At 34.0% G+C, this 27,565-nt stretch overlaps 1 protein-coding gene across 5 annotated transcripts in view; it reads right to left on the reverse strand.

Moving 5' to 3' along the window:
* PTBP2 (polypyrimidine tract binding protein 2) overlaps positions 1 to 27,565 on the reverse strand; it is a 78,446-nt gene that overhangs the window by 22,153 nt on the left and 28,728 nt on the right. For all 5 annotated transcript variants that reach the window (XM_077746181.1, XM_077746180.1, XM_077746179.1 and 2 more), the window contains exons 4-8: positions 14,338 to 14,510; positions 13,110 to 13,253; positions 7,185 to 7,349; positions 6,987 to 7,097; positions 556 to 751 (exon numbers count right to left, since the gene is read on the reverse strand). In XM_077746181.1, coding sequence (XP_077602307.1) covers positions 556 to 751; positions 6,987 to 7,097; positions 7,185 to 7,349; positions 13,110 to 13,253; positions 14,338 to 14,510 — 789 coding nt within the window. The remainder of the gene's footprint in view (positions 1 to 555; positions 752 to 6,986; positions 7,098 to 7,184; positions 7,350 to 13,109; positions 13,254 to 14,337; positions 14,511 to 27,565) is intronic.

A 27,565-nucleotide genomic window follows, 5' to 3' on the forward strand; every position in this document is an offset into this window, starting at 1 on the left:
TAATTGAGAGAAACTGTGAATACCAAAATAAATTTTATAGAAAATTCTTCCTCATTTAAATTATTTTTAAGAGACAAATTATAATATGCACTGAAAAAACCCATATAACTAATTCCATTACATGTTTCACCTCTTCACTCTCCACTGGTTCTGTGCAGTGCTAAATTAAAGAACATCAGAATTGCTAAAGACTAAAGAATATGCACAGACTCTAGACGTAGACTTTGACCAAGACAGTGTGTCATCAAGTTTAACATGTAAATAACTCAACAGTATTTCTTTATTAGAGCTCTTCTTTTATTTTGGCAGAAAAGAAAAAAAGTGAGGATGGTGAAAGGAATATAGCTGATAGAACTGTAATTAACACTTTCAGCTTTTCTCCCAACAGCATTCATGTCTATTAAAAAAAAAAAAAAAACAAAACCAAAACAAAATAACCTAACACAATTTCTTGAATTCCAAAATGGGGGATGTTTTATACTTACTGTAGTTTTAACAGGCACTTTCCCATTTGGCAAAATGGAAGAAAAGTGGTATAGACAATGAAAATCATACCTAAGAGAGAGGTCTCCTTGGCAAATGCTGCAGCAATAGCTGGGTCCAATGCAGGCTGTCCATCCCCAGATGGAAGATCAGGTCGAGTATAATCCCTACTTTTATCATTGTTGTATTTTACATTCAAATTCACAAGTTTGGAAAAATCAATCCTTAGTGTACAGCAAGCATTATAAATATTCTGACCATCTAGGGCCTGTAAAAAGTGAATACAGTATATCAGCAGTCTTAAGAAATTAAAATTAGCAAGAAACAGGATTTTGACAATAAAACCCAGTAATGAAGACCGGCACATAAAAAACACCAGGAAAGGGATCAAGTATCATGCATCATTCTTTGTTATCCAGCTGTCCATGTATGTTTCCACAAATACTATCTTCTTTAAATAGAAAGTGCTACTTAAATCTAAAATACAACCAGTTAAACATATTTGCTAATGCTTTTAATTCAAAAAATCTGCAAATAATTAAGAAACAAACAAGGATTAAAAATACTGTCAGTCCTGTCAAAGTCATATCATAATAGTCTGCATAATACTTTAATTTTATTATACATACACATTTTTTGCTGGATGGCAATACTCAGAAAAGAATTGTTGTAATTTTACAAGGTAACTTTTGTTTGATGACACATTTTATAAAGTGCCTCAAGCCAGGTAAGTATCACTATAATGCATAATAGCAATTCCCATGAAGTGGGCAAAAACTATTATTTCTGTAACTTGAGGTGTTCAACCTGAATCAAAATAACTTGAATTAGAAAATCCAACATCATCCCAGAAAAGCTCTGGAATAGAAGAATACGAGCTCTAGAGCTATAAGCCTACATTCAATTAGGTCATATTGAGCAAGTTACTTAACCTCTCTGAGTATCTGGATCTTTCTTAATCTGGAAAACAGAGACAGTAATGGCTGCCATGATCCTCACAGGTTATTTTGAGGATTAAACAAAAGTTCTCATGTGAAAGTACAATGTGATTTATAAAAGATCATGTCGCTGTTATGATTATGTTTTTTTTCCTGTTCCTATATAATCACCTTTTCTACTCCAGCTGGATATAACCCTAGAACAAACTAAAGAACAAGGAAATATATTGTTAATTTTTCATTAGAAGAATAAACATTTACTGTATAAAACAACAGTTCAGAAATGAAGAAATGTTCAGCTCTCTAAATCACCATGAAAATGAAACAAGTTCTTCTGATAATAGATCAAGATATTAAGCCTGATGTTTATCAAGACCAAGATCCATTACATGTATAAATCTGGAACTTTAGTGTTTTAGTAGTAGACCAACATTTTTTTTTTTTGGGCAGACTTCTGGAGACTGGACTGAAATATTTATGAACCTTAGGACAAATTCAAGAGGTTGTTGAATTTTTCCCTCCAACACTCACTAATACTCCACTGTTAATCTGTTTTTTTCTGAATGGTTATTCTCTTATAAAGCAAAATGCTAGGGGGAAATATTTTCAATTAACTGAAAATAACTGCCAAGATCAGAACTAGTATATGAAAAGAGTTTGGTTGGCTCTATCACTTGAGCTGCCTTTAGTGTGTTGGTTCCCAGAGCTTTCAAAAACAAACAAACCAAGCAACCAAAAACCAAAAACATACTGGGCTCCCACCCCCTCAAAGATTATGATTTCTTAGGTCATGACGGCCTAAGAGTCCCATTTCTTTTTTTTTTTTTTTTAATAAACAAGCTACATGACAAGAACCTGGGTGGACCATGGACCATACTTTGAACAAGTTCTCTTCCCCAAAACCTAAAGGTACACTTGGCTGGCTAAATGAATTGCCAGTGCCGAAGACACAGTTTTCATCTCTCATGCATTTGGAACAACTGTCACTAGAAAAGGAGAGGTAGGCTTAAGATTCTCTTTCTAAACCTGTATTCTTTGTAATTTTATATAACCTCCACTGTCTTAACAAGTATAAAAACATAGCAACTGAATTACAAAGTTCAAAACGAACTCATTTTATAGCATACTGAGATATACAAGGATGACTGTAAAACAGAAGAGATCTGTAGCACAGCAGGTGCTGCTCCCAGCAAGTGCTCGGAGAGCTGTGACACAGCATGAATGTTCTAATACCTGCAATGTGCCATACACTGTGCTATGTTCCAGGAAAACAGCAGAGACCAAAATAGAAAAGCCACCACTCTTACATAACTTATAGTAAAAGAAAATACAGGGATGCCTGGGTGGCTCAGTTGGTTAAGCAGCCAACTTCGGCTCCGGTCATGATCTTGCAGTTTGTGAGTTCGAGCCCTGCGTCAGGCTCTGTGCTAACAGCTCAGAGCCTGGAGCCTACTTCAGATTTCTGTGTCTCCCTCTCTCTCTCTACTCCTCCCCTGCTCACGCTCTGTCTCTCTCTCAAAAATAAAATAAACATTAAAAAAAAAATACAGACATCTCACAAATAATTACAAATTTGATGTGTGGTAGTGAGAACTAATAAACGAGGAGATGTGATGTAGCTGGAAGTTTATGGAAGACCTCTCTGATACTTCTAAACCTGAAAGAGGAAGACAGGTAGAGGCAGACATAAAAAGAGAGAAAGCAGAAGAAGCAAATGAAACATCAAGCTCTAAACCTGAGAAATCAGAGAAAATAGAGCATATGCAAGGTATTCTAGAAAGTCCGATGTAGTTGGGGCGCCTGGGTGGCTCAGTTACTTGAGTGTCCAACTCGATTTCAGCTTGGGTCATGATCCCAGGGTCGTGGAATTGATTTCCATGTCAGGCTCTATGCTGAGCATGGAGCCTGCTTGGGATTCTCTCTCTCCTCCTCTGCCCAACTTCCCCCAACCCCTACCACACACACTGTCTAAAATAAATAAAATGAAACTTTTTTTAAAAAATCCTATTTAGTTAAGAGGGGAGATGAGATTGGAAAGCAATGAGGGCTGAGTTAGAGTTTTGTAAGCCATGTTAAAGACTGAGGACTTTATACTAAAGACAAATTCAGTCACTGAAGGGCACTGAGAATGGAAGTAATATGACTTCATGTTGAGATCATCCTTAGTAGTCTGTAGAAAAATACATGTAGGGGAAGAAGTCAAAGTGGTGAGTCAGAAGGCCTGGGATTCAGGAACTAGCAGCCCAAAGCACTGCACGAAAAGGTATGTGTCTCAGAATCTGTATCAACAGCACACTAAACACACTACTAGAAGTATGCTGACCTGTATTTTGGCAAAAGCTCCTGGTGGCACCAAAGACCAGCACTATGAATAACACCCGGTTTAAACCAGGGTGGTGGCAAGAGAGCTGGGAGACAAAAGGACAGATTCAACAGAAATTTAGGATGAGAATCAGTAAGGCTTGGTGATAGGATGAAAGGAAGAGGAATAAAAACCATGTTTTCTGGCCTGTTAGTGACATGGAATTTGATACCCTGAGCTTTTTAATGACATAGGGAACACCACAGGTGAAAGAAGGCTTGCTTTTTGTGGGGGAAAGGCTGAATGGGTAGGTGACAGGAGTTGAACTGAACACACTAAGTTTGAAGGTGCTAATGGTCCACTACATTCCTAGTCTGGGTCTCTCAGAAGAGATCTAAACTAGAAAGAGCCATGTGGGCACTGTCAGAATCATGAAGGTATGACTGAGCTGTGGGGAACTGGTGAAGTCCCCAGGCATACGGGAAAGGATATGATGAGACACAGACAGGTGGAATATTTCTAGGCAAGAAGTGTTAGAGACCAGGAGAAGAGATTTTAAGAAAGAGAATGGCTCACACGGAATTAAATATACTTAGAGGGTAAGGACAATAAAGACCGAATAACGCTAGTGAGATTCAGCTACTGTAGTGATCCTGGGGACACTGGGAAGAACAATTTGGGTAAATTGGGGCTGAAACCAAATTATACACTAAGTAAATAAATAAAAAGGGGAGAAGTATAAACAGCAAACAAAGAGAGCTTATTTAGTAGGTCTGGCTATAAATATAAATGCAAAAGGACAAGAAAGGGTGATTGATATGTGGAGTTCAGGGTAAATTCACTCAAAATGAGAGAAATTTATTGATGCTTGTGACACTGGTGACAAGTAGCCAACACAGAGAAAAATATAAGAAAAAGAAGGGATGACAGATAGTGCAAAGTCTCCTGAAGGGCCGAAGAAGACAGGATCTGGTGTTTACTTGTCCTAAAGCTATCAATGCCTTTTATTAGAAGAGAATAATAGGCATGGTGTAAGCAGATTTTGTGAGAAAAGCTGACGTGAGTTTCTATCTGATACTTTCTATTTTTTCTGAGAATAAGGTCATAAGGAGTGAAGAGAGACTTGGTAGACTGAGAATTTTCTGATACAGTCTTTGTGAAAAATGGGGATGCTGGAGAAATGTGGTGACATTTGTCAAGCAGAGTAGGAGGCCTATTCGTAATTAATGTTGATGAATTTCAACTGGTAACAACTGCTACATCATAGTATATTCTCTAGGTACACTCAGTCTGGATACAAGAAAGAAGAAAGATTACTAGAGTCACCAAAAGTAGATGTTGTAACAAGGAATCTGAATTACAAGATAATGGGGCAAGCAAGTTTGGGAAATGAACTCTTTTTACCTTCTCTAATAAAGTGAAATGAAGTTCAGTTCAGAGACCAGAATACTTAATGGTGAATATTAAATAATTACCTAATGACTCCCTCATAATTTAAAATTGTAGATCTTTGTAAAGAAAACCTGAGTTTAACACTCACAAATACTTGATGCTTACTATCTGTACACAGAAGACTGGTTAAATTTAAAACTTCAATTATCTGATAGCATAATTAAAGTACAATCTTTTGTTAGGTCTACGAATAGATTACTTCAGACAAAACATACAAACTACTTTCCCCACTCAATTATACTCCAAGTATAGTATAATTCCAAATCAAATACTATTCAATTGCCTTTTACCAAATACTCTTTCCTTTGCATCAGAAGGGATGACCAAAAAATTCCACATTAAGAAAAATATGGACTATACTTAAATATTTGGAAGGTGTGAGAAGTGCCATAAAGATTATGGCTTCTAGATTTTCTGATCAAACCTCATACCACATGGATTTTGGTTACTCTTTAAATATAAAATATATCCAAAGTTAGAGGGCAGGGGCATGTAAAGAGAAATCAGTATTTTTGGAAAAAAAGAATTCCAAGTGTTAATGTATGCCTGAAAAGGAAAATATAATAAGATTAGATCATGTAACTTCAGAACCAGTGAGTAGCAACATACTGGAGAAAACTAGACTGAAATATGTCTACCTACATATAGTGCACATTGTAAGTAATTTACATCTTTAAATATTAGCATCCACTTGTAACACAAGAGTCAATCCCTGTTCTGTTGACCACATGAAATATTAGGAAAAAATGAGATAACAGCACTCGGTAAACACTTCAATTATGCTAATATTAGTGGTATAGCAAAAATGCTTGAAGCTATTTTTGCTCCCCAAATGACATACTGAAGTTGGAAACACAATGAAACAGTCAAAAATGGTCTTGGCTTCCATACAATCTATCTTGATCTGCAGGAAGCACTGAAATATCACAGACCATAATTACAGACTTATTTCAAAGTATGAGTAAAAGGGAGAAAAAGAGGTAAGACAGAAGGTAAGGGAAGATAAGTAAAGACAGTTGATGCAATGGTTTAATAATGAATGTTTAATGGTTTAACAATGGAATAATAATCACAATGAGATAATATGGCACAAGACGTGAAAGAGCTGGAGCAAGGGTAGATTTAAATGAGATTCAAAAACAGAAGATTAAGGCAGTTAGTAGCAAAGATATGGTATGCAGTTTTCAAACAGTGGTCATGATATGGGAAGATCTTTTACTTCTTTTAATAGTTTCTTATCCTCTCTATATAACAACAAAAAAACATAAGTGATGTGAATAAAAAGTAGACCAGGAATCTATTCAAAAAAGTGGTCTTTAAAAAATAAGTCTTTGAAAAGAGTATTAAATATACTGTCGTATATATGAGAGCCTATCATAACATCTGAACCACACGTGTGATTATTTTAGCCAAACTGTCTTGATAGCTAAATGAATCACTCTGAAACTGTAAAACACTCAAAATCTTTACTGGTGTTCATGCACAATATAATCCTGCCATATTCTCAAGAGCATAAAACTTTGGACCTAAATCAAAATTGGAAAATAACATAAGTCAATTTTATAGATAACCACAGATAGAACTATCCTTAAAAATAAACATTTCTTTCTATCACAAATACTAAGCTTTTCTAATTGTATCTAAATGACACCAATTTGTGCCATCTATAATGCTATATGGTGTTGCCAAGTTATGTCTGTATTAGTAACACCAGCAATATATGTGTTTATGTGGACCCACCACTGAAAAAATCACTATCTCAAAAAGATAAAATAAAACAAAACAAAACAAAAAGCAAGCTCAAGACTTACTAGTTTTGCTTGTTGAGCATTTACTGGATCACCATACTGGAGAAGAGCTTGAAACTGGTTATTTTTTGTAAATGTGATTATCTTCAATACAGCACCAAACTTTGAAAATATCTGTTAAAACATTAAAATGAAAATATTATTTATCTACTGCTATCTTTATTTCTACAATTTATAGGTAAACACAAAAATTAAACTTACTTGGTGAAGAACATCAAGTGTTACAGGGTAGTACATATTGTCAATAATTATTCTAAGCACTGGACTCTGGGCTGGAGTCACTGCACTCTCACTAACTGTGGTGCCACTAAGAGGAGTATTTGCTGTCTGGACAGCTGTCACAGCTTGAAGAACTGCTTGAGCACGCTGAAAATTAAAAGATAAGCACTTCAGAAACACTCCGTATTTTCACTTACACTTTGCTACATGTTACACTATTAGTTCATTTTTTTCTACAACACTTATAGATTAAACAACATTTAACAATCATTCAATAAATACTTTGAAGCACCTACCATAATTCAAGTATTCTATCTACTAGTATTTATTTCAAAACAATTATCTAAGGTTTAGGACCTAGATAATTGAAAAAGCAAAGACAGGCAATGTAATTTACTTTCAAAAGAACAAATATAGTTTGGCAGATTCATATCATCAGAAAATGTTTTAAACAGAAACTTTTAGAGAACAATAAAACTTCAACTTTATATCATTCACTCCATAAAAAAGGAACCCAGTCAGTAAACCTCAGCAAGGCGATTACCATATTAGCCAAAAGAACTCCCATATGGCTTATTATTTCTAATACAATCTTAAAGGAGGAATATTCAGAATATGTGTGAAGTCTTTTTCATACTAGCGTAACTCCTAAAATACTACTAATTAAACCAGGACAGATCAACTACTCTTAAGATACATCTTATTTTCTGAGATTTTAAAATGTGAAAAAATATACATACTATGTCAGATTCACCAATGCGGAAATAATATTTCTACTTACCTGGGGTCAAAAAACCTATATAAAGGCAAATAATTGTTAAACAACAGTAACAAATACTACTACATTGCTTTACAGTTTGAAAAAGCTACATTGGCAGATGAAAAGGAATATAAACTGAGCATGATAAATGATAAATGAAAAGGAAAGCGAACACAAAAGAATGAGAACACTAATGAGAGTAAACAAAAATGGTCATTTTGACAGCACATATACTATGGTAGAAATCATTCTGCAATAAGTAACTGTATCAAATCAACACAGTATATACCTTAAACTTACATAATATATCAATTTTTATTTCAGTAAAGCTGGAAACAAAAAAGAAAGTCATTTTCCTGAAATGTCCCATAATCAGGAGATCACACAGTATGGAATTCAAAAAGACCATATGCCCATCTGGTCAAATCTCATTATTTAAAGGCTAATTAGATAATACAACCTACAGATTTATATATTGGCTGAAGTGACTTGAAATATTTTAAGTGGTGTTATTGCAGTATTACTTCCTTCACTAGTAAAGCATGTCCTTACATATATTTATGTTATTACAAGCATGAAAACATCACAACTTAGGAAAATAGTAACACTAACACATCCTATTTCAAATAATGGAATGTCTTTTTAAAATAGGAATCACATGATCATGGTATACTATCCAAATGGTACAAAAGGTTCAAAATTTCCTCTGCAACCCTGTTACTCTGTATCCTTTCCCATATCTATTCCTTCCCAATATTATTGTGGTACGGTACCCTTCCATATACCGTGTGTGTGTGTGTGTGTGTGTGTGTGTGTGTGTGTGATGTCTATTACATACTTTTTTCCCCCAGTACTACTCACTTTTCTCCATTTTAGCTTAACAATTAGGTTTTCCACTATCATTAACAAATAACTTTCCATATTTTTTAAATTGATGAAACACAGTTGGCTTGCCAACACAGATTTTTAATTGAACTTAGTGAACTACTACATATACACATAAAAGGACATAAATCCTAAGTGTATACAGCTCAATAAAACATCACAAATTGAATATATCTGTAAAATGACTAGATAAAAATAGAACATTATCAAAACTCTAGAAGCCACATTTCATGCTTTCTCCCAGTTAAATACCTGGCATCATATAATATGTGTTCTACTTTAGTCTGGCTTCTTTCAATAAATGTTACTTTTATTATGCACATCCATGTTTTGCAAATTATCAGTAGCTTAATCATTCTTTTTGTATTCTAAGAAATTCCAACAAATGAATATGCCACAACATATTCTACTGGTTCTGAACATATAGATCAACTCCAGTTTGGGACTATTATGTATTAGTGTTTCATAAATTTTCTCATATATATCTTCTGATGCACATATTACATATTTTCTCAGATGTACACCTAGGATAGAGTTACTAAGACAAAGATTATGTATATGCTCAGCTTTACTACATATTTCAATTTTTAAACATGATTCTATGAATTTACATTCCTATCATGTATGTATGTATGTATGTGTATATATATATATATATATATATATATATATATAAAAGTTCCAGCTTCCCTACCCTGTTACCAACATTTGGCATTACACATCTTAATTATAGCCAATCTGAAAGTACATGGTAGTAGCTTACTGTGATTTTAATTTATGTTTCTTTTTTTTAATTTATTTATTCTGAGACAGACAGACAGAGACAGAGACCGGGGGGGGGGGGGGGGGGGGGGGGGGGGGGNCACGCTAGCAGGGAAAAGGCAAAGAGAGAGGGAGAGAATCTCAAGCAGGCTCTCCACCGGCAGTGCAAAGCCCAAAGTGGGGCTTGAACTTACGAACTGTGAGATCTTGTTCTGAGCCAAAACCAAGAGTTGGATGCTTAACTGATTGAGCCACCCAGGCATGGGTGTCAAAGTTTCTTAATGCAAACCTCATCCACTCTTTGTGGATCAAAAGATAGCTTTTTAGAGGAAACTAAGGGGAGACCTGAAGATGTTTAACAATCGGCCATGGGAAGGCCATGGGAAGTGTGCGTTGGAAAAGCGGCACAAGGACAGGCAGGCCTTAATATTCCAGGCAAGGCTGACATCACAGAAACACAGTGGCCTCAAAAGACTAGACATGAGAGAAAGCATGCCAAAGTGGAGGATTTACAATTACTTTAGGGTAGAGGCAAATATACAGCCATTAAGACAGAAATGGTAGCCATCTCTTCTGAAGGCCTTTATCCTGAGCATAAAAAGGATCTGGCTGCAGGAGAGTAACTACAATCGGATTTGTTTGTTTTACAAAGACATATGCATACTTAGGGGCATGTGGGTGGCTCAGGTGGTTAAGTAACTGACTCTTGATCTTGTCTTAGGTCATTATCTCACAGTTTGTGAGTTAGAGCCCCCCAGAGTGGGGCTCTGTACTGCCAGTGTGGAGCCTGTTTGGGATTCTCTTTCTTCCCCTCTCTCTCTGCCCCTACCCTGCTTGCACCCATTCTCTAACACTCACAAAATAAATAAACCAACTATTTAAAAAAAGATACATATATATCGACATATATTTAGAGAGAGGGATGGGGTGGGGTGGAAGGAAGGGGAAAGGGGGAAGTAAAGGAGAAAGGGAAGTAGAGGAGGAGGAGAGAGGGAGTGGAGAGGGAGAAGTACTAGGGAGAAAGAATTCAAGAGGGGAAAGTGAAACAGTAGAGCATTAAGAAAGCTGTTAGAATACAGCCAAGAGGTAATTGTGTCTGAGCTATTAAAGTAGCAAGAAATATGATGAAAACTAGGCAGACAGTAACGAGACTGAATTGATAAGACTTGGTAATTTGATGAAGGATCATGCAAGAACTCATGGTTGACTCATATTTATTGGCCTCTCTTCTATTTATGAAAGCCCAGGAAAATGCCTATAAGTGAGGTGATGGGGCTTAAAGAGTACACTTAACATAATGAGCACTGAGTAACATACAGAATTGCTGAATCACTATATTGTACACCTAAAACTAATATAACACTGAATGTTAACTACACTGGAATTAAAATAAAAAAACTTAATAAAAATGCCTATAAATTAATAAAAAATGGAATAAACTGAAACAGAGAGAATGTCATCATTAGCTGAGAATATTTTATCAAAATTCCTGGAATACAGAAAATAAATGGAAACAAATGGTACAAAATACTTAGTGAACATAGAAATAAAAGGGTTAATGGAAAGTCTGGGTAACGAACAAATTCCTCTTTCTCCCATCTGCCCATCATCTCTCTCCCTTACCATTAAAAAACAACAACAAAATGTTCCCCTTAAAAGAAACAAATTCTAAAGGAAGTTTTACAGGCTCGGCATAAGTACCTCTTTGGTATTTAGGGGATCTCAGCTCAGGGCCCACACTCATTACTTTACTATAAAGGAAAGCATACCAGTCCAACAAAACATAATTGTCCATTCTAAAGATCACAAGACAACTGAAGGAAGGAGGACAGACAGATGGACAGAAGATAAACATAACAGCTAACACAGAAAGAAATAATTTAGATAGAGTGAAGTATTTTTAAAATCCTGTTAATTAGTAGTATCCTTAAAGAATTGTGAAATCACAAAACATGACCAACTGTAACCTAAAAAGGATTATAAATGAGGATTAAAGGGCTTCTGAAAATTAAAAATACGGCTGCAAAAACAATTTTCCCCCCAACACAAGCAACTTTTACACTGATTCTTCCCTATGTCTGGAATAACCCAGGCCAGAATAAGTGTATTTATTTCCAAACCACTTTGAAGTTTGTCACTGAAATGTAACTTTTTCATGGGGTTTTCCCTATGTATCCTATTTAAAATTATAAATCGCCTTCCCTTACATACATTTGTCTATAGATGCCTTATTTTTATTCTTCTCATGTTCCTTGCAATGGAATCTTTTATTTACTTCTTTTTAAATTATTATTATTTTTTTAACATTTATTTATTTAAGAGACAGAGACAGAGCATGAGAGGTACGAGCCCAGCATCAGGCTCTGTGCTCCCAGCTCACAGACCACGAGATCATGACCTGAGCTGAAGTCAGAGGCTTAACCGACTGAGCCACCCAGTCCCCACAATGGAATCTTTTAAAATGAGAATGCATTCACGAATTACAAAAAATACTAATATATAAGTAAAATTGAAATACTGAATGCTATTTTAAATTCTGAGTAAATTAAATATAGAATATCTTCTTTTGGCATATTTCCTCATGATAAATTCCTAGAAGTGCAATTTCTGGTTCAAAAGGAATGACGATTATTACCAAATTAAAACAAATAAAAAACTAGCTGAAAATTCAGCCTTTAGACAAAAAGTTTTAAGTACTTATTTTATTTATAAACTATCAAAATGATCTGGAAAGCTCAGTTTTTATGAAGGTTCAAAATCTATGAGGGATTATTTCCCATTACATTTTCAGTAAGACAAAGAGACAGATATGGTTTGTATTTGACTGAAATACAAAAGATATAATTAGCTAAAAACTGTATTAAAAGAGATAAAGTTTTTAGACCATTCTTTCAATGCTATGTATTTAGGTTTAAAATCATTCCCATACTATTTAAAAAATATATATTGATTTTAAATAATTATTTTCTACATCACATTTTAAAAAAAATCTATATATTCATATATTCTCAATTCTTACATTCCCAAACACCTCCCCTCACCCCTCCACCAGAAAACCATTCACACATCTTCAATAAAAATATTCCCATAAGAAAGTTCAAACCTATCAAGAGTCAAATAACTAAAAGTATTGAACACCATACCTTAAAACTCTAAGCAACAGAGCCTTATGGTTTATGCTAATAGTAAGCCCAATCTCATTACAATGTTTCTACACAAAAATTTGAACTTGTAACATGAAAATGAACATTTTGACTAGAAAAAAAAATTATTTAATTCATCAAGTACCAATTTAAAACATGCAAATTATAGACTCCACATACTTTTTGTAAAGTAACATAATATTTAATACTTAGGGACATATTGTAAGAAAATGCCTTTAAAATAACAAGAAAATGCCCATGTCTTTTGAATGGTTAAAAATTTTTACTTTCTGTTAATATGTGTGAGATTCTTAATATATCCTAGGCCATTTTATTTATGTACCTACACATACTCACTTGGTTTAATGTATTATCTGTTTTTAGTTCTTTGTGATTGGAGTACTGGATATAAATTGGTTGGTTACGGAGATGAGGTGTCACAGCAGAATAGTAATTGACCATAGTAATAGCGGCTTCCTCTGTTGCTAGTTCCAAAAATGCCTGAAAATTTAAAAAGCAAATATTTTAATACCATGAATGATATTCAAATAAACTTCAATATCTGTGTAATACATTCAGCTGAGGAAAATCAGTGTCTAGACTATACCTTCCCAGTTACTTATCCTTACTTATCCTTATTTTCCATATACCACAAATGTAGTCCCCCCAACAAAAGCTAAAGAAAATAAAATCTAAACATTTTCTAATATCAGATTTTTACTACTCTTAGAACATAAGAAATCTCAGTCATTTTTAAAGCAGTGTAACTTGGGAGACCAAGAAATAAATTAAGAATGAAATGTCAGATTAGTGAGAGAGAATGTTAAATTTCACAAGTTCTTCTAAATTATATCATTAGAAATCTTTTAATTTTTTTTAATGTTTTATTTTATTTTTGAGACAGAAAGACAGAGCATGAGTGGGAGAGTGACAGCTCTAGAGAGAGGTATCACAGAATCTGAAGCAGGCTCCAAGCTCTGAGCTGTCAGCACGGAGCTGATGCAGGGCTCAAACACACAGACCAGGAGATCATGACTAAAGCTGAAGTCAGATGCCTAACCAACTGAGCCACCCAGGCACCCCTATCATTAGAAATTTTAAAACAAAATTTTAATATGCCTGGGCCCCTCTGCCACAGGTACATTTATTAAATGAAGAATATCTAGGACTAATGACTATTTTCTCCTAATGCTATAAGATTAACATTTCCATGAGCTTAAAGTAGAAGCTTAAGTAAGCTTAAAGTAGAATATGCTACTAGTGTCCACACTTCTCTGATATTAGAGCCATAATACAAGAAATACTTCATTAGAAGTATTAGAATCTCATTATAACTGTTCAGTTAATCCAAAAGTGAATTCAAAAGGCAAAATTTAAAAACTATAGTTAACTCATACATTTTGGCTCCCTACTATTAACTTCCCAAACACCATTACCACGAAAAGTCAGTCTTTAAGACTTTTGTTACGCTCTTTTAGAAAAGTTAGGACCTACTATATTCTACCCTTTTATTAGGAGACAGCTAATTCACACATACTGAATACTGTGGGGCTTAACAATTTCATCAGTCCTGAAAGATGCATACCTGATTTTTCCCTTTCAGCATAAGGATGTTGGTCACCTTACCGAAAGGTAAGCCTAAAGCAATAACTTCAGTTTCTGTCACTTCACCAGGTAACTTTCGAATATGAAGTACACGAGAAGGAGCACCATCCATTTTATCTTCTCCTTTAAATTTTTTACTATCATTACCATTGGCTGAAAAACATTAAATAGTTTATTAATTTTCCTCATGTGTATAAAAAACCCACAAAACAAAGTTTAAAAAAGAACTTAAAAACATAGCTGAGTATACCTGAATAATTCCTAAAAATTAAAAAACTAGGCGTTTAAAAGAATAGAGAAAAATCATATCCACCAATTATTATCAAATAAAATTATGTTAAGAATTAAGGTAACTACTCAGTAAATGTTTCTGAACAGTATATATATGTAAGGAGTAACAAATGACAAGCAAAAACATTAAAACGCAATTTCAGTAAGTAATTTTCCAATGGCTAAAGAACACAATTATCTTACAATTTAATCATCTTATTACAGACTAACAGAAATACCAAAAAAAAGGTAAAATTGTGACAACAATAATTAGGGTGACAGGAAATTATAAATGGCTTTATTTGGAAAATATTGTACTGAAAAAGTGGCATCAAGGAAGACAATGTTGTAAAAACAGTTATGCAGTCAATCCACATTACAGCTGACCTACAATGGGTCTCTTCTAATTTATTAATATTACCACTTAATCCACCTAAGTATTTTGTCACTATCAACATCTATGTAATACAACACTCATTAACTGTTACTCTGACCTTTAAAATAAACGGATGTATTTTTATCTAACAAATCAGTTACCTCCCTCCCTTTATTCCAAAGCCTCACCAAAAATAAAAGTCCTACTAAAGATATAATAAAATAGGTGATGTTTTATGTAAAACTGATTGAAGAACTTGCAATGAATCCAGTATTCCACATGGGTAGTTCCTAATCATCTAAAGACTAAGGATATTTCTGAAACTAACTAAAATGATGGATCCTGAATACACTGAGAAATATGTATGTATACTCCACTTGTGTATAATTTTAGATACTTCATGGTACTCCCCAAATCAACACTATCCATAAACATTATGTGTGTGTGCTGTGTGTGTATATATTTTCAACAGTATCTATAAAATTCTAAGCTTGATCTCTAAGAGCTCTAAAATTCATTTACACATTGATTTGTTAAGAGTTACTAAGTATTAAGAACATGTTTGGCACTGTTTGAGGGTCTGGGGGATACAACAGTGAACAAAATGATCAGTAAGATCCCCAATGCTCTCTGACAGTCTAGTGGGAGAGGTGGACTAACTAGTACATGAACAAAATAATCCCTTATAGTGATTTAGTGCTATGATAGTGACTATATTGGATGATCAAAGAAGTAATCTCGAGGAAATAATATGTGAACTCACTTGATAATTAACTTGTTAAGTTAAACTTAAGTCATATTTTACTCTAAGAGCTTTACTGATGTTTATGTACAGGAATGGCCAGCCAATGCCTTTAGAAATCCCCCTTGGATGGTTTTGTACAGAAGAGTAATAGGCTCTGCCCTCTGGATATATTACCATGAAAATCTTGCTGGCTAGCTCTTAATCACTCCAGAAATATGAAAAACTAAAGGAAGCCCTCTACACTTCATTTCATAACTAAGGAAGATCTGTACATACACAAGCATCTGAACATATCTGAAAAAAGAAAGAGTCTGAATTTTCTGTTTCGTGGCATTTTACTAAACAAAATAATGACTGGGTCTGTTAGCTGAAAATGTAAATAAAGCAGGAATTTAAGAATACATATATACTTTAAGACTTGTAATTGGCATACAAACATACTCTTATGTAAGACTAAAGCCTTTTCTTGACAAAGCAAACGGAGTACAGAATCCTGATAATTTTTGTTCCTGTTCGTTCGTTGGCTGGAATAACAAGAATGAATACCTCATAATCCAAACTAGAGCCCCGTGAGTTATAGGTTATGGTATCAGTAAATTTCAGTTTTTCCTAATTTAGTCTGTCCTTCTTCTGGGAGGAAAAAGACAAGAAAAATACATCACAATAAAGATAATATGTATTACTGCATACATAAAAGCTTGCCTTTTCAAATTATTTTTAGAATATGACCCCCAAAAGGTAATAGCCTGCATTTTCCTATTATAAAGAAAATAGAATAGTTTATTGTTTTGGATTTGTGTTAGATAATTTCTGGACAGTGTGAAAACAGCTAAATAATACAGAAGGGTGGAATCATTTTGAAAGTCAAAGAAAATAAATAACCTGTTTTTTTTGAAGCTACTTTTCTTTTACATCAATATTTAACATTCTCTGCAAGTTAACTGCATGCCATGCACTGCACAACTCTATAGTAGAATCCCATTTATGGATAAGAGCTAGTTAAGTCGACCAAGGTCAGACACTAAGTAGTAAAAGACAGGAAATAATAGAAAAAGACTGAAACTCAGGATATATGACTCTATGGCCTATGGTCTTAACCCACTACACTATATATGGATCCTAAAGACAAATATCGCATTATATACAATTGCCAACAGAGGATCTGTCCTTTTCTTACAAAAGCCATGTAACATCAAAACTTAAACTTTCATCACACTCTGATATTCCCTCAGTTAGTTTATAGTTTTAGAAGAGGCAAATACTATATATTCATATTTTAGTACTAAATATTCCTATTTTTGGTGTTAAATATTATCAAAGTTTTCATTTTAGATAATGAGAATGTAAGAACATGAAATTGGGAAATAAGGACTTCTTTAATCATATGACTAAGCACACTTTCATACATAAAAACACTCCAGCCCTACAAAAGAAAAAGGGCACAGGAAAATGTATAGAGAAGTAAGGAAAATTGGGTCGCTCTGGGTTACAGGTCTAGGATTTTTCAAAGGCAAAGACAACAATCTGAACTTCTTTCCATGATCTATTCCCTTCCACTCCCCGAGTAAATCCAAAAACTTTTGGTTTGTGTATGTAAAGCCAGTAATTAAAATGATTTCTAAGAACTTAGGCAACAATATAGTAATACTTGTATTTAGGCATACAGGTTGTATATAAATTGCAGAAATCTTTAATCATATTATTTTCCATATCCTATATTATTTGGCTTTCTTAAAGCCTTTTGCTTAAGATGTTCTTCTCAAACTTGAAATAAATAATATGTAAAAATTTGTAAAAACTGTTTCTATTTGAATACGTCTCTGCCAAATTCAAGTGATTTTCTGCCTCAATTCTAAAGTGACCATATTCATTCACCTTTTATCAGTCTTCTCCACCCTGCCCCCCGCCCCTCCGACTGACCTTTGTTCTTTACTGGTGTTTACCTGCAGTTTTCACATAAACAGTCTTACCAAGATTCTGGATAATCTGTTAACTAACTCCATCCGTGGCCAAAATGCTGTGAGCCCTCTCATCCTTAACAAATCTCTCTGTTCTCATACCCCTAACAATTCATTTCTAGTTTTCTTACTTCCCTGGTCATTTTATAGCTGCTCTGAACTTTCTGTTTATGCATGCATTCTCAGTAATGGTTGGAATTCCCCAAGTTGTTTTGGCCCAAAAGTCCTATCTTTACTTGCTCATGTAAACACACCCAAGTCTCAAAAACCACCTGCTCATTTAATTTGTAATTCTATTACTTTAGTTCCACTCATTCACCAGTTTTCTAATTCTATACTTTCAACGGCATTATCAACCTGAAGTGCAACATTACAGAACTTTTTACTTCTACTTATTTATATAGTGGAAATGGGACTATTTAATGAAAGATAAGTACATTCTCATTTTCTGAAGTCTTTCAGACCCAAGCATTCATAAAAAAGCATTGGTAGCATCCTTAACAACTGTGAAACTGAGAGAAAAAGCAGTTGCAATTCCAAGCAGTTTTAGTTAAGGATTCAGGGCAAAACACAATGTTATAAAAGCTGTTGGCTTTAGAAAAATAAAAAAAAAGTTAAAAAAAATCTGAGTTATGAAGAATGAATACTTATATTCTTTTTTTTAAATGTTTTTTTTTAATGTTTTTATTTATTTCTGAGAGAGATAGAGAAACACAGCATGAGCAGGGGAGGGTCAGAGAGAGAGGGAGATACAGAATCCGAAGCAGGCTCCAGGCTCTGAGCTAGCTGTCAGCACAGAGCCCGACGCGGGGCTCAAACCCACGAACTGTGAGATCATGACCTGAGCCAAAGTCAGACGCTTAACCGACTGAGCCACCCAGGCGCCCCAATGAATACTTATATTCTTTACATTCCTATCTGGGAAAACAGAAATTCCAAAGAAGAGTTAACCAGAAATGCAGGTATATACTGAAAGAAACTTCTACTATTCTGCTAGCTGTTTAGTCAAGTCCAACAGCCACCACACAAATAATCTTTAGGTTTACTGTAGAAATTGGCTATAACTCTGCATTTTCAAGAAGCTGCACAGCCTACTTGCCAGAAATACCTTACGCATGAGCTAGGAAAAAGTAGAAGGCTAAAGTAAACTAGAAGTCTCATGTGCTGGAATACTTCAAAGCATTATAGCAAAATGAAATTATATAAAAATGTCTTCACATAAAAATATCTCAAAGAGTTCTGAGAATCTATGGGATGATTTCCATTTTTCTCACATAAAGCAAAATATCACACTTTTAGCAGTATTAAATCCTACTATTACAGAATAACAATCAGGATCACTGGCAGAAATATGTATACTTAAAGGGATAGTCCATATCCAGAGCTATGAAGAAATGACTCAAAAATTAAAGAGACCATATTTTTTAATTGTCAAACCTCCTCCCCAATGACAAATACTTATACCTTTCAATAAAAAAGCCAATTCCAATACTAGTTGGAGCTAGTTTTTTTTTTTAATCTTTTGCTTTTATTTCCGAAGGAACTAATATATTACAAAATATTCTTAATGCACGGACTTATTTACTGGACACTAAGATTCTAAGGACATTAACTTTTCTCACTTCTAAATTTTTTTTGACACAAAAAAATGGCATGTATAGAAAAAGAAAATGTCTGGACAGATCAGGGAAAGGCCATTGAGACAGCTGTTTTTAGAAACAGAATTCTATAATAAAGTGATTTTGAGGAAACAGTTTGGATAAAGCTGGAAGAAGAATGAAATCCTCTTCTGTATCTGATAACCATAAAAATATCATTGTTAATACTGTCTGTAAAAGTACCTTGTTGAGACACTTGGATGACAATGGCATATTTTTAAATATATTTTTTAATGTTTTATTTACTTTTGAGAGAGAGGGACAGAGCATGAGCGGGAGAGGAGCAGAGAGAGAGGAGACACAGAATCTGAGGTAGTCTCTAGGCTCTGCACAGAGCCCGAGTGGGGCTTGAGCCCATGAACCGAGAGATCATGACCTGAGCTGAAGTCAGACGCTTAACTGGCTGAGCCACCCAGGCATGCCCCGACAATGGCCTATTTTTCCAGCCAAGTATAATCACAAGTTTTTAAGTGTCTTTTATGCTATTTGTTCTTATTAGCAACAATATTCAAATCGGGTCCTGTGAGAACATACACAGACTCTCATATTTCTATGTTAAGGAAAAAAAAATCTTAAAACTCAGTGTTTCCAATGAGAATAAAGGTAAAATAAATTAAATGCATGTAAATTTCTTATGTTAAAACAAGATTTTAAGGAATTTTATTCCATCAGTACAGAAGCCTCAATTCATTCTTTAGTCATTAAAGTGTCTTTCCTAAAGATACTTTTAAAAAGATAGTAACAGATTATTCTTTCTTTCCACCAAAAACAAATCGCCTTTTCCATGATCTTCCCTTTGTCAATGGGACTATTATCCATCAACCCAGTGATTCTAAGCCCAAATGAATACTTCTCCCAAACCAGTCTACTTCCAAATAACTCAGAAGTTCTAATTTCTTGATACATTATTTCCTCCATAGTCTAAGAACCTAAAATTCAGAACACCTTAGTATCTCTAGAGATTACTGTAAAGTGTTTAACTGTCTTTCCTATGTACAGTCATAACCCCCTCACTCCACACCCCACAAAACACAAATGGAAGAAAAATCTTTTCTAAAATGTGTATCTGGTAAAGTCCAAGCTCCCATAACAAATCAAATCCTGTATCTAAACCTCTACCTATCAGAACTCAAAACTTAAGTCATTCGTTCCCCTTCTCATACTTTACATTCCAGCAAGATAAAACTAGAAGTAGCTTCCCAGAGGTAGCCTATAGTTTCGAAGAAATTCTGGACTTGTTTGAAAACTTTGTAAATCCATATAGAACATGTCCAACACCCCAGGTAATTCCCTTGTACTTCTTGTTAATCCCAACACCCAGAGGCAACATTATTGTGGCTTCTATACTAAAACCTGATTATCTGTTCTTTAACTTCATAAAAATGGAATCACACAGTGAGTACTCTCATGTCTAGCCTCTTTTGTTTCATAGAATGTCGACTAATATTTAGTTATGTTTTTGTAATTGTTAATAATCATTCTTTTGTTATAAATAAGTAGTGATCTACTGTTTGATTATACCACAATTCATCGACATTTTCCTACTTACAGACATATGGGTAATATCAAGTTTGGGACCATCACAAATAAAGATTTTTATACACATACTCATACAAGTCTTAAAATGAACATGTTTACCCTGGAAAAAATCCTAGACCATAAAGTACAGGGTCATAAGCTGTGTCCATGTTTAACTTTATAAGATACTACCAAGCTGTTTTCCAAACTATTTTACACTTTTTGAAGCAAGGGTAAGTTGTTCAATTGTTCCACATCCTCAACATTGATTTTGCCAATCTGTTTAATTTTAGCTTAGAATCTAGTTGGTGTGACATACCTGATAGTGGTTATAACTTGTGTTTTCCTGATGACAAATATATACTTTCATGTGCTTATCAGCCACTCATATACCCTCTTTTGCCTATTTCAAAAAAAAAATTAGGCTGTTTGTACTTAAGAGATGTGAAAGAATTCTTCACATATTTTGTATACAAGTTCTTTGTCAGATATATGCCCAGATATGTGAATATTAGTATCTTTTCCCAACCTGTGCCTTGCCTTTTCAAGGCAATGTTTTGATAAGAAGTTTTTCATTTAGATGAAATGTCTAGTTTATGAATTATTCTTTTATGGGTAGTTTTTATTTTAATGTTTTATTTATTTCTGAGACAGAGTGAGCCAGTGTGAGCAGGGGAGAATCAGAGAGAGGGAGATACAGAATCTGAAGCAGGCTCCAAGCTCTGAGCTAGCTGTCAGCACAGAGCCCGATTCCAGACTCGAACCCACAAACCGTGAGATCATGACCTGAGTCGAAGTTGGGATGCTTAACCGAGGCATACCGTGGGTAGTGGTTTCTGTGTCTTCCTTAAAAAAACTTTTCATTTACCTAAAGGTTACAAATATACTCCTTATTTTTTTCAAGAAGCTTTATGTATTTAGTTTTTTAGGTATAGATATATATCCATCTAATTTTTCTGTACAATTTCTCTTTTTCATATGTGTTCCCAACTGTTTTCTGGTACCATTTCCCCCAAATGAATGACCAAGGCACCTTTGTAAATAATCAGTTGATCTTAAATGTAGGAGTTTCTTTCTGTACACTATTCTGTGAATACTAATCTTGCTAATATTCAACTGATTACCACAAGTTTACAGTGAATCTTAAAATCAGATCATGTCATTATTTTTCCTTTTGGAAAATGGTTTTAATCTAGGTCTTTTTTATTTCCACATAAATTTTAGAACTTGTCAATTTCAATTTAAAAGCCTTTTGAGCTTGACTGACTTATAGATTCAGTTCCATCCAATTTGGGGGAAAATGACATTTTAACATATAGAGTCTTCGAATTCATGAACATGACTCTCATTCTAGTCTTTAACATCTCTTCGTAGTGTCTTATATTGTTACTGGTATACGTGCCGCCCACATTATTTTGTTAAATTTATTCCTTGATATATTTTCTGTCTTTCTGGCATTTTTGTAAATGGATTTTTAAAATTTCATTTCCAATCATTTGCTAATAATATCAAGAAACAATTTTTATATACTGAACTGGCATCATATAACCATTCTAAATTCATTGATCAGTTCTATGCAACATTTTGTAGATTCCTTTGGGTTTTTATTTTAAAAATCATGTCGACTGAGCAGTACTTTTACTTCTTCCTTTCTAATCTTTATGCTTTTTATTTTACTTGCCCTATGTAAGCAAAAAGCTGGAGAAAATGTGAAAACAGGCATTACTTCATGCCTGTTTTTAAAGAGAAAACATTCAATATTTCACCATTAAAGAATAGAATTTGTTTTAGGCTCTTACTAGATGCCACTCATTCACGTGTGAATGTTCCCTTACTAGTTTTCTGAGTTTATCATAAATGAATGCTGTATTTGTTAAATGCTTTTTCTCCTTCTGACATTTTCCCCCTCCATTCTATTATTGTGATAAATTACACTGAATTCACTTTCAAATGTGAAGACTTTACAATCCTTGGATAAGCGTCAATAATCACAAATTATCATTACAAACTGTTAGATATAATCTAACATTTTGTTAAGAATATCTTCGCTTATATTAATGAAAAATATTAGTTTGAAATCTTGATTTCTTATATCCTCTTTGTTAGGTTTTGGTATCAGTTACAGCAGCATTATAAAGTGAATTTGGAGTATTCTCTGCCTCTCTATTTTCTAAAAAAAAGTATACTGAAGACATCTATTATTTCTTACTTTGAAGTTTCATAAACCTCAAAGTTCAATTTTTAAATATTTGGGAATTTCCTAAATTACTGTTTTTGATTCCTACTAAAATTCCACTATGATCACATACTGATGAGCTTTCACTCATTTGAAATCTATCATTTTATGTCCTAATATATAGTCTATCATAGTGCTATGTACACTTGAAAAGTTTTTCAGCAGTTAGGGAATAGTTTTGTGAATATGAGTTAAGCCCAGCTGAATGACCAGCACTGTTCAAATCTTCTATGTACTTATTTTAAAGATCTAACGGTCTTATCAATTACTATGAGAAATGTTAAAATATCCAATGACTGTAGATTTGTTTTTCTCTTTAGTTTTACATACACATATTTTTTAATAAGCTTTGAAGCTGTTATCACTGGTATACAAGTGTTTTACAACATATTTATCCTTTAAGCACTACAAAATATGCTATTTTTATATCTGGTAATACTCCTGTGTCTTGAATTTTAGTCCGAGGCTAATATCATCAGATGAACTTTCTTGTGCTTATTGTTTGTACAGAATATTATTTTCCATCCTCTTTACTTTCTGCCTGTCTTTGTACTTCAACCTGACTCTAGCAGTAGATACTGCAGTTAGACCTGGCTTTTTAATCCAGTCAATCTTTGCCTTTTAATTGGACTTCTTAAACCACTGATGGCCAAAAGAACAATGTCCACTTCTTAAACCACTAATGTCCAATGACTTGTTCTGCAAGTCATGTAATTTTAAATATTCTATTAACCACATAAAAATAAGGAGTGAATTAATTTTAAGAGTATATTATAGATCAATATATCTGAAATATTACCATATCAACATATAATCAATATTTTAAAAAATAAAATATTTACATTCTTATTACTTTTGATACTATGTTTTTGAAACTCAAAGGCACTACACATACTTCTCCATTAGAATAGAACATTTCAAGTGCTAGAGCTAGTGGTTACTCCAGTAGATTAAAAGATTTTTTTGCTAATTTACATCTACACATTTAACATCTATTTTCTAATTGCCTGGTATTTCTGTGATGTTCTTCTCTTGCATTGCTCTAATAGAATATTTGATAATATTCCATTTTAATTCCTCCATGGGCTTTTTCCTTTTAAACAGTCCTTCTGAGGTATCATTCACATGCAATAAGCTGCATATTTTAAAGTATACAATTTTTTAACATATGCAAACACACATGAAATCATGAAAGTATATATATTCATCACCCCCAAATTTCCTTATACCTTTTGCAACCCATCCCCCTTGCTTCTCCTCACCCCCAAATCCAATCTGCTTCAGTTTGTATTTCCTTGGGTTTTATATAAATGAAATCATACAGAATGTACTCCCCCCATTTCTTTCACACAGCAGCATTATCTGGAGATTTACTCCTGCTATTACATGTATCAATACCTTACTCTAGCAGTGGCTGGCTGGCTCAATAGAGCATAAGACCCTTGATGTTGGGGTCATGAGTTCAAGTCCCACATTAGACAGAGAGCTTTCTTAAAGGAAATATAGCTGATTCTACATGTCTGAATAGTATTTCATTGTATACAAAGGAATATAAGGCCAAAATTGCAATCTATCTTATTCATCTGTTGATGGACATGTGGATTGTTTGTGGCTTTGCTTATTACAAACAAGCTACTATGAACATTCAACTGAGTTTAGTTTTTTTTAATGAACAAATGCCTTCATTTTTCATGCATAAATGCCTAAGAGACAAATAGCTGCATCATTACCAAATGCATCATTACCAAAAACATTTGGTAATGTTTCACTTTTTAAGAATCTGCCAGATTATCTGCCCAAGTAGTTCTTCCAGTTTACATTCCCACCAACAGTACATGAGACTTACAGTTCATCCACATCCTTTCCAACACTTAGTATGGTCAATCTCTTAAATTTTAGCCATTATAAGAGGTACATAATATTATCTCACTTTAATTTGCATTTCTCTAATGACTACCATGTGCTTATTTGCCACTGAACTATCAAGTATTTTTGCCGATTTATTACACTGGGTTGTTGCCTTATTGTTAAGTTTTAGCATTTATACAGTCTGAATTTATATATATTCTGGATCAAAGTTCAGTATGCTCTGTAAAGATGTTCTAGTACCCTACGGTTTGTATTTTCCTTCTACTATCAGTGTCTTCAAAAGAATGGAAGTCTAAAAGCTGATGAAATCCCATTTGTTCTTTTATAGTACTTTTGGGGTCCTATCAAAGAAACTTCTGACTTCTGGGATGTAGCAAAGGCGGTCATAAGAGGAAAGCATTTAGCAACTGAGGCCTTCCTAAAAAAGGAAGAAAGGTCTCAGATATTTAACCTAACCTTATATCTTAAAGAGCTGGAAGAACAGTAAATAAAACCCAAAACCAGCAAAAGACAGGAAATAATAAAGATTAGAGCAAAAATCAATGCTATCAAAACCAAAACAAAGCAAAACAAAAAACAAAACACAGTAGAACAGATCAATGAAACCAGGAGGTGGTTCTTTTAAAGAATTAACAAAATTGATAAACCACTAGGCAGTTTGATCAAAAAGGATCAAATAAATAAAATCAAGAATGAAAGAGGAGAGATAACAACCAACAAAACAGAAATACAAACAATAGTAAGAGAATATTATGAGCAATTATACGCCAATAACATAGGCAATCTGGAAGAAATGGACAAAGAAACTCCTGCCTAATCCAAGGTCACAAAGATTTTTCTACTGTTTCTTCTAGGTCCACTCAGAGCTAATTCTTCAATATGGTATGGGATACAGATCTGAGTGGTTTTTTTGTGTTTTTTGCACACAGATTCCTTAGTAAAAAACCAGTTGTCCATAATTATGTAGGTTTATTTCTGGATTCTATTCTGTTCTATTCAGCTTTCTTTATTGCCAGGATGACATTGTTTTGATTACTCAGCTTTACAGTAACTTTTGAAAACAGGCAATCAGTCCTCCTGACCTTTTACTTTTAAATATACTTCCTTGTATCTTTTTTACTAATTATTTCATTATGCATCCATAATAGAATCTACTCTAAGTCAGAGTTAATATTCTATCACTTCATGTAAATAATAAGCCCTTACAACTGTAAGATTCTGTTTTTATCTTCACTTAGTGCTAACAGTTGTTATGTAAACATCAACATACATAAATAAATCACATAATACAGAGCTATTGTTTTTAATGTACATAAACAGTCTTTCAAAGAAATTTAAAGGATTTAAAGAGAGGCTTTTTAATTTACACACATATTTACCATTCCTACTACTCCTGGTTACATCCTGCAAATCCAAGTTTTTACACAGTGTCATTCTATTCAATCTAAAGAAGTTAGCTTTTTTTCTTTTATGTTTTACTGCAGGTGTTGGTCTCCTGTGATATGGCTTTTTCCTGGCTCTAGATTTGCTCTTTATCATTAATTTTCAATATTTTGACCACTTTGTGCCTAAGTGTGATTCATTTTATTTATCCAACTTGATATTTTTCTTAAAATTTTAGAAGTTTTCAGCCATTACTGCTTCAATTACATGAATATTTGGTCCCATTCTCCTTATTTCCTCTCTGGAACTGATTACATTAGACAGCTTAACTGTCCCCATAATATATTTTGTTCAATCTGCTAAACTTAATAATTTCTATCCATCAGTATTCAAGTTCACTAACCTTTCTTCAGTTATCTCCAATCTGCTATTAGCCACAAATGGCTAATTTTTCATACCAAATATGTTTTTTAGTTAGAGATTTCTATATGCTTTCTTTATACCTGTCTCTTAACACATGCCTCTGTGTGTTCACTCACTATTTAATACTTTCCTTTAGAGCTTTAAAAATATTTATAGTCCCTATCTGTCAATTACACTATCTAGGTCATTTTGGTATCTGCTTCTGTTGAATGCTTCTCTATTTGATGGAATGTTTTCATGCTTTCCATAATTTGTAATTTTTGATGGTATGGGGGATATTGTGAATGACAGTTCACAAAATAAAGACTGAGTCATGTCTTCCTTACGGGGTGTGGTTTTGTTGAGGCAAGCAATTAAATTACTGGTGATCCTTTTACTGTCTTGTCAAGCCAAACTATCTCAACTTCTTCACCCTTTGTCTTAAGGTTGGCACTTTAGTGTAAAGAGTGATCCATTCTCTTAAGGACCGGGCTTTCTGTAGTCTAAATCGAATGCCTGAGGTTCTCTCCAAGATGTCTGCATTCTGACTTCCCAGAACTTCCAAGATCTCAGAGCACTACAGAACCTTTGGAATCACCATTTTAACCTCAGCCCCAGAGCACAGGTCCTTCTGACAGAGCATGCTGAGTTCTCAACCTGTATACAGGCAGCCCAGTTATTATTCAAAATTCTGAATCAAGTGAATCCCCACACTGAATTCTGACCCCTGTAAAATGCCCAACCCTCCTGGAGAGCTTCCTTTTTCAGGACACTTCACAAATCCCAGATGTCC

This window comes from Crocuta crocuta, unplaced genomic scaffold (genome assembly GCF_008692635.1).
Source record: "Crocuta crocuta isolate KB4526 unplaced genomic scaffold, BGI_CrCroc_1.0 scaffold48, whole genome shotgun sequence".
Taxonomy (NCBI): Eukaryota; Metazoa; Chordata; class Mammalia; order Carnivora; family Hyaenidae; genus Crocuta; species Crocuta crocuta.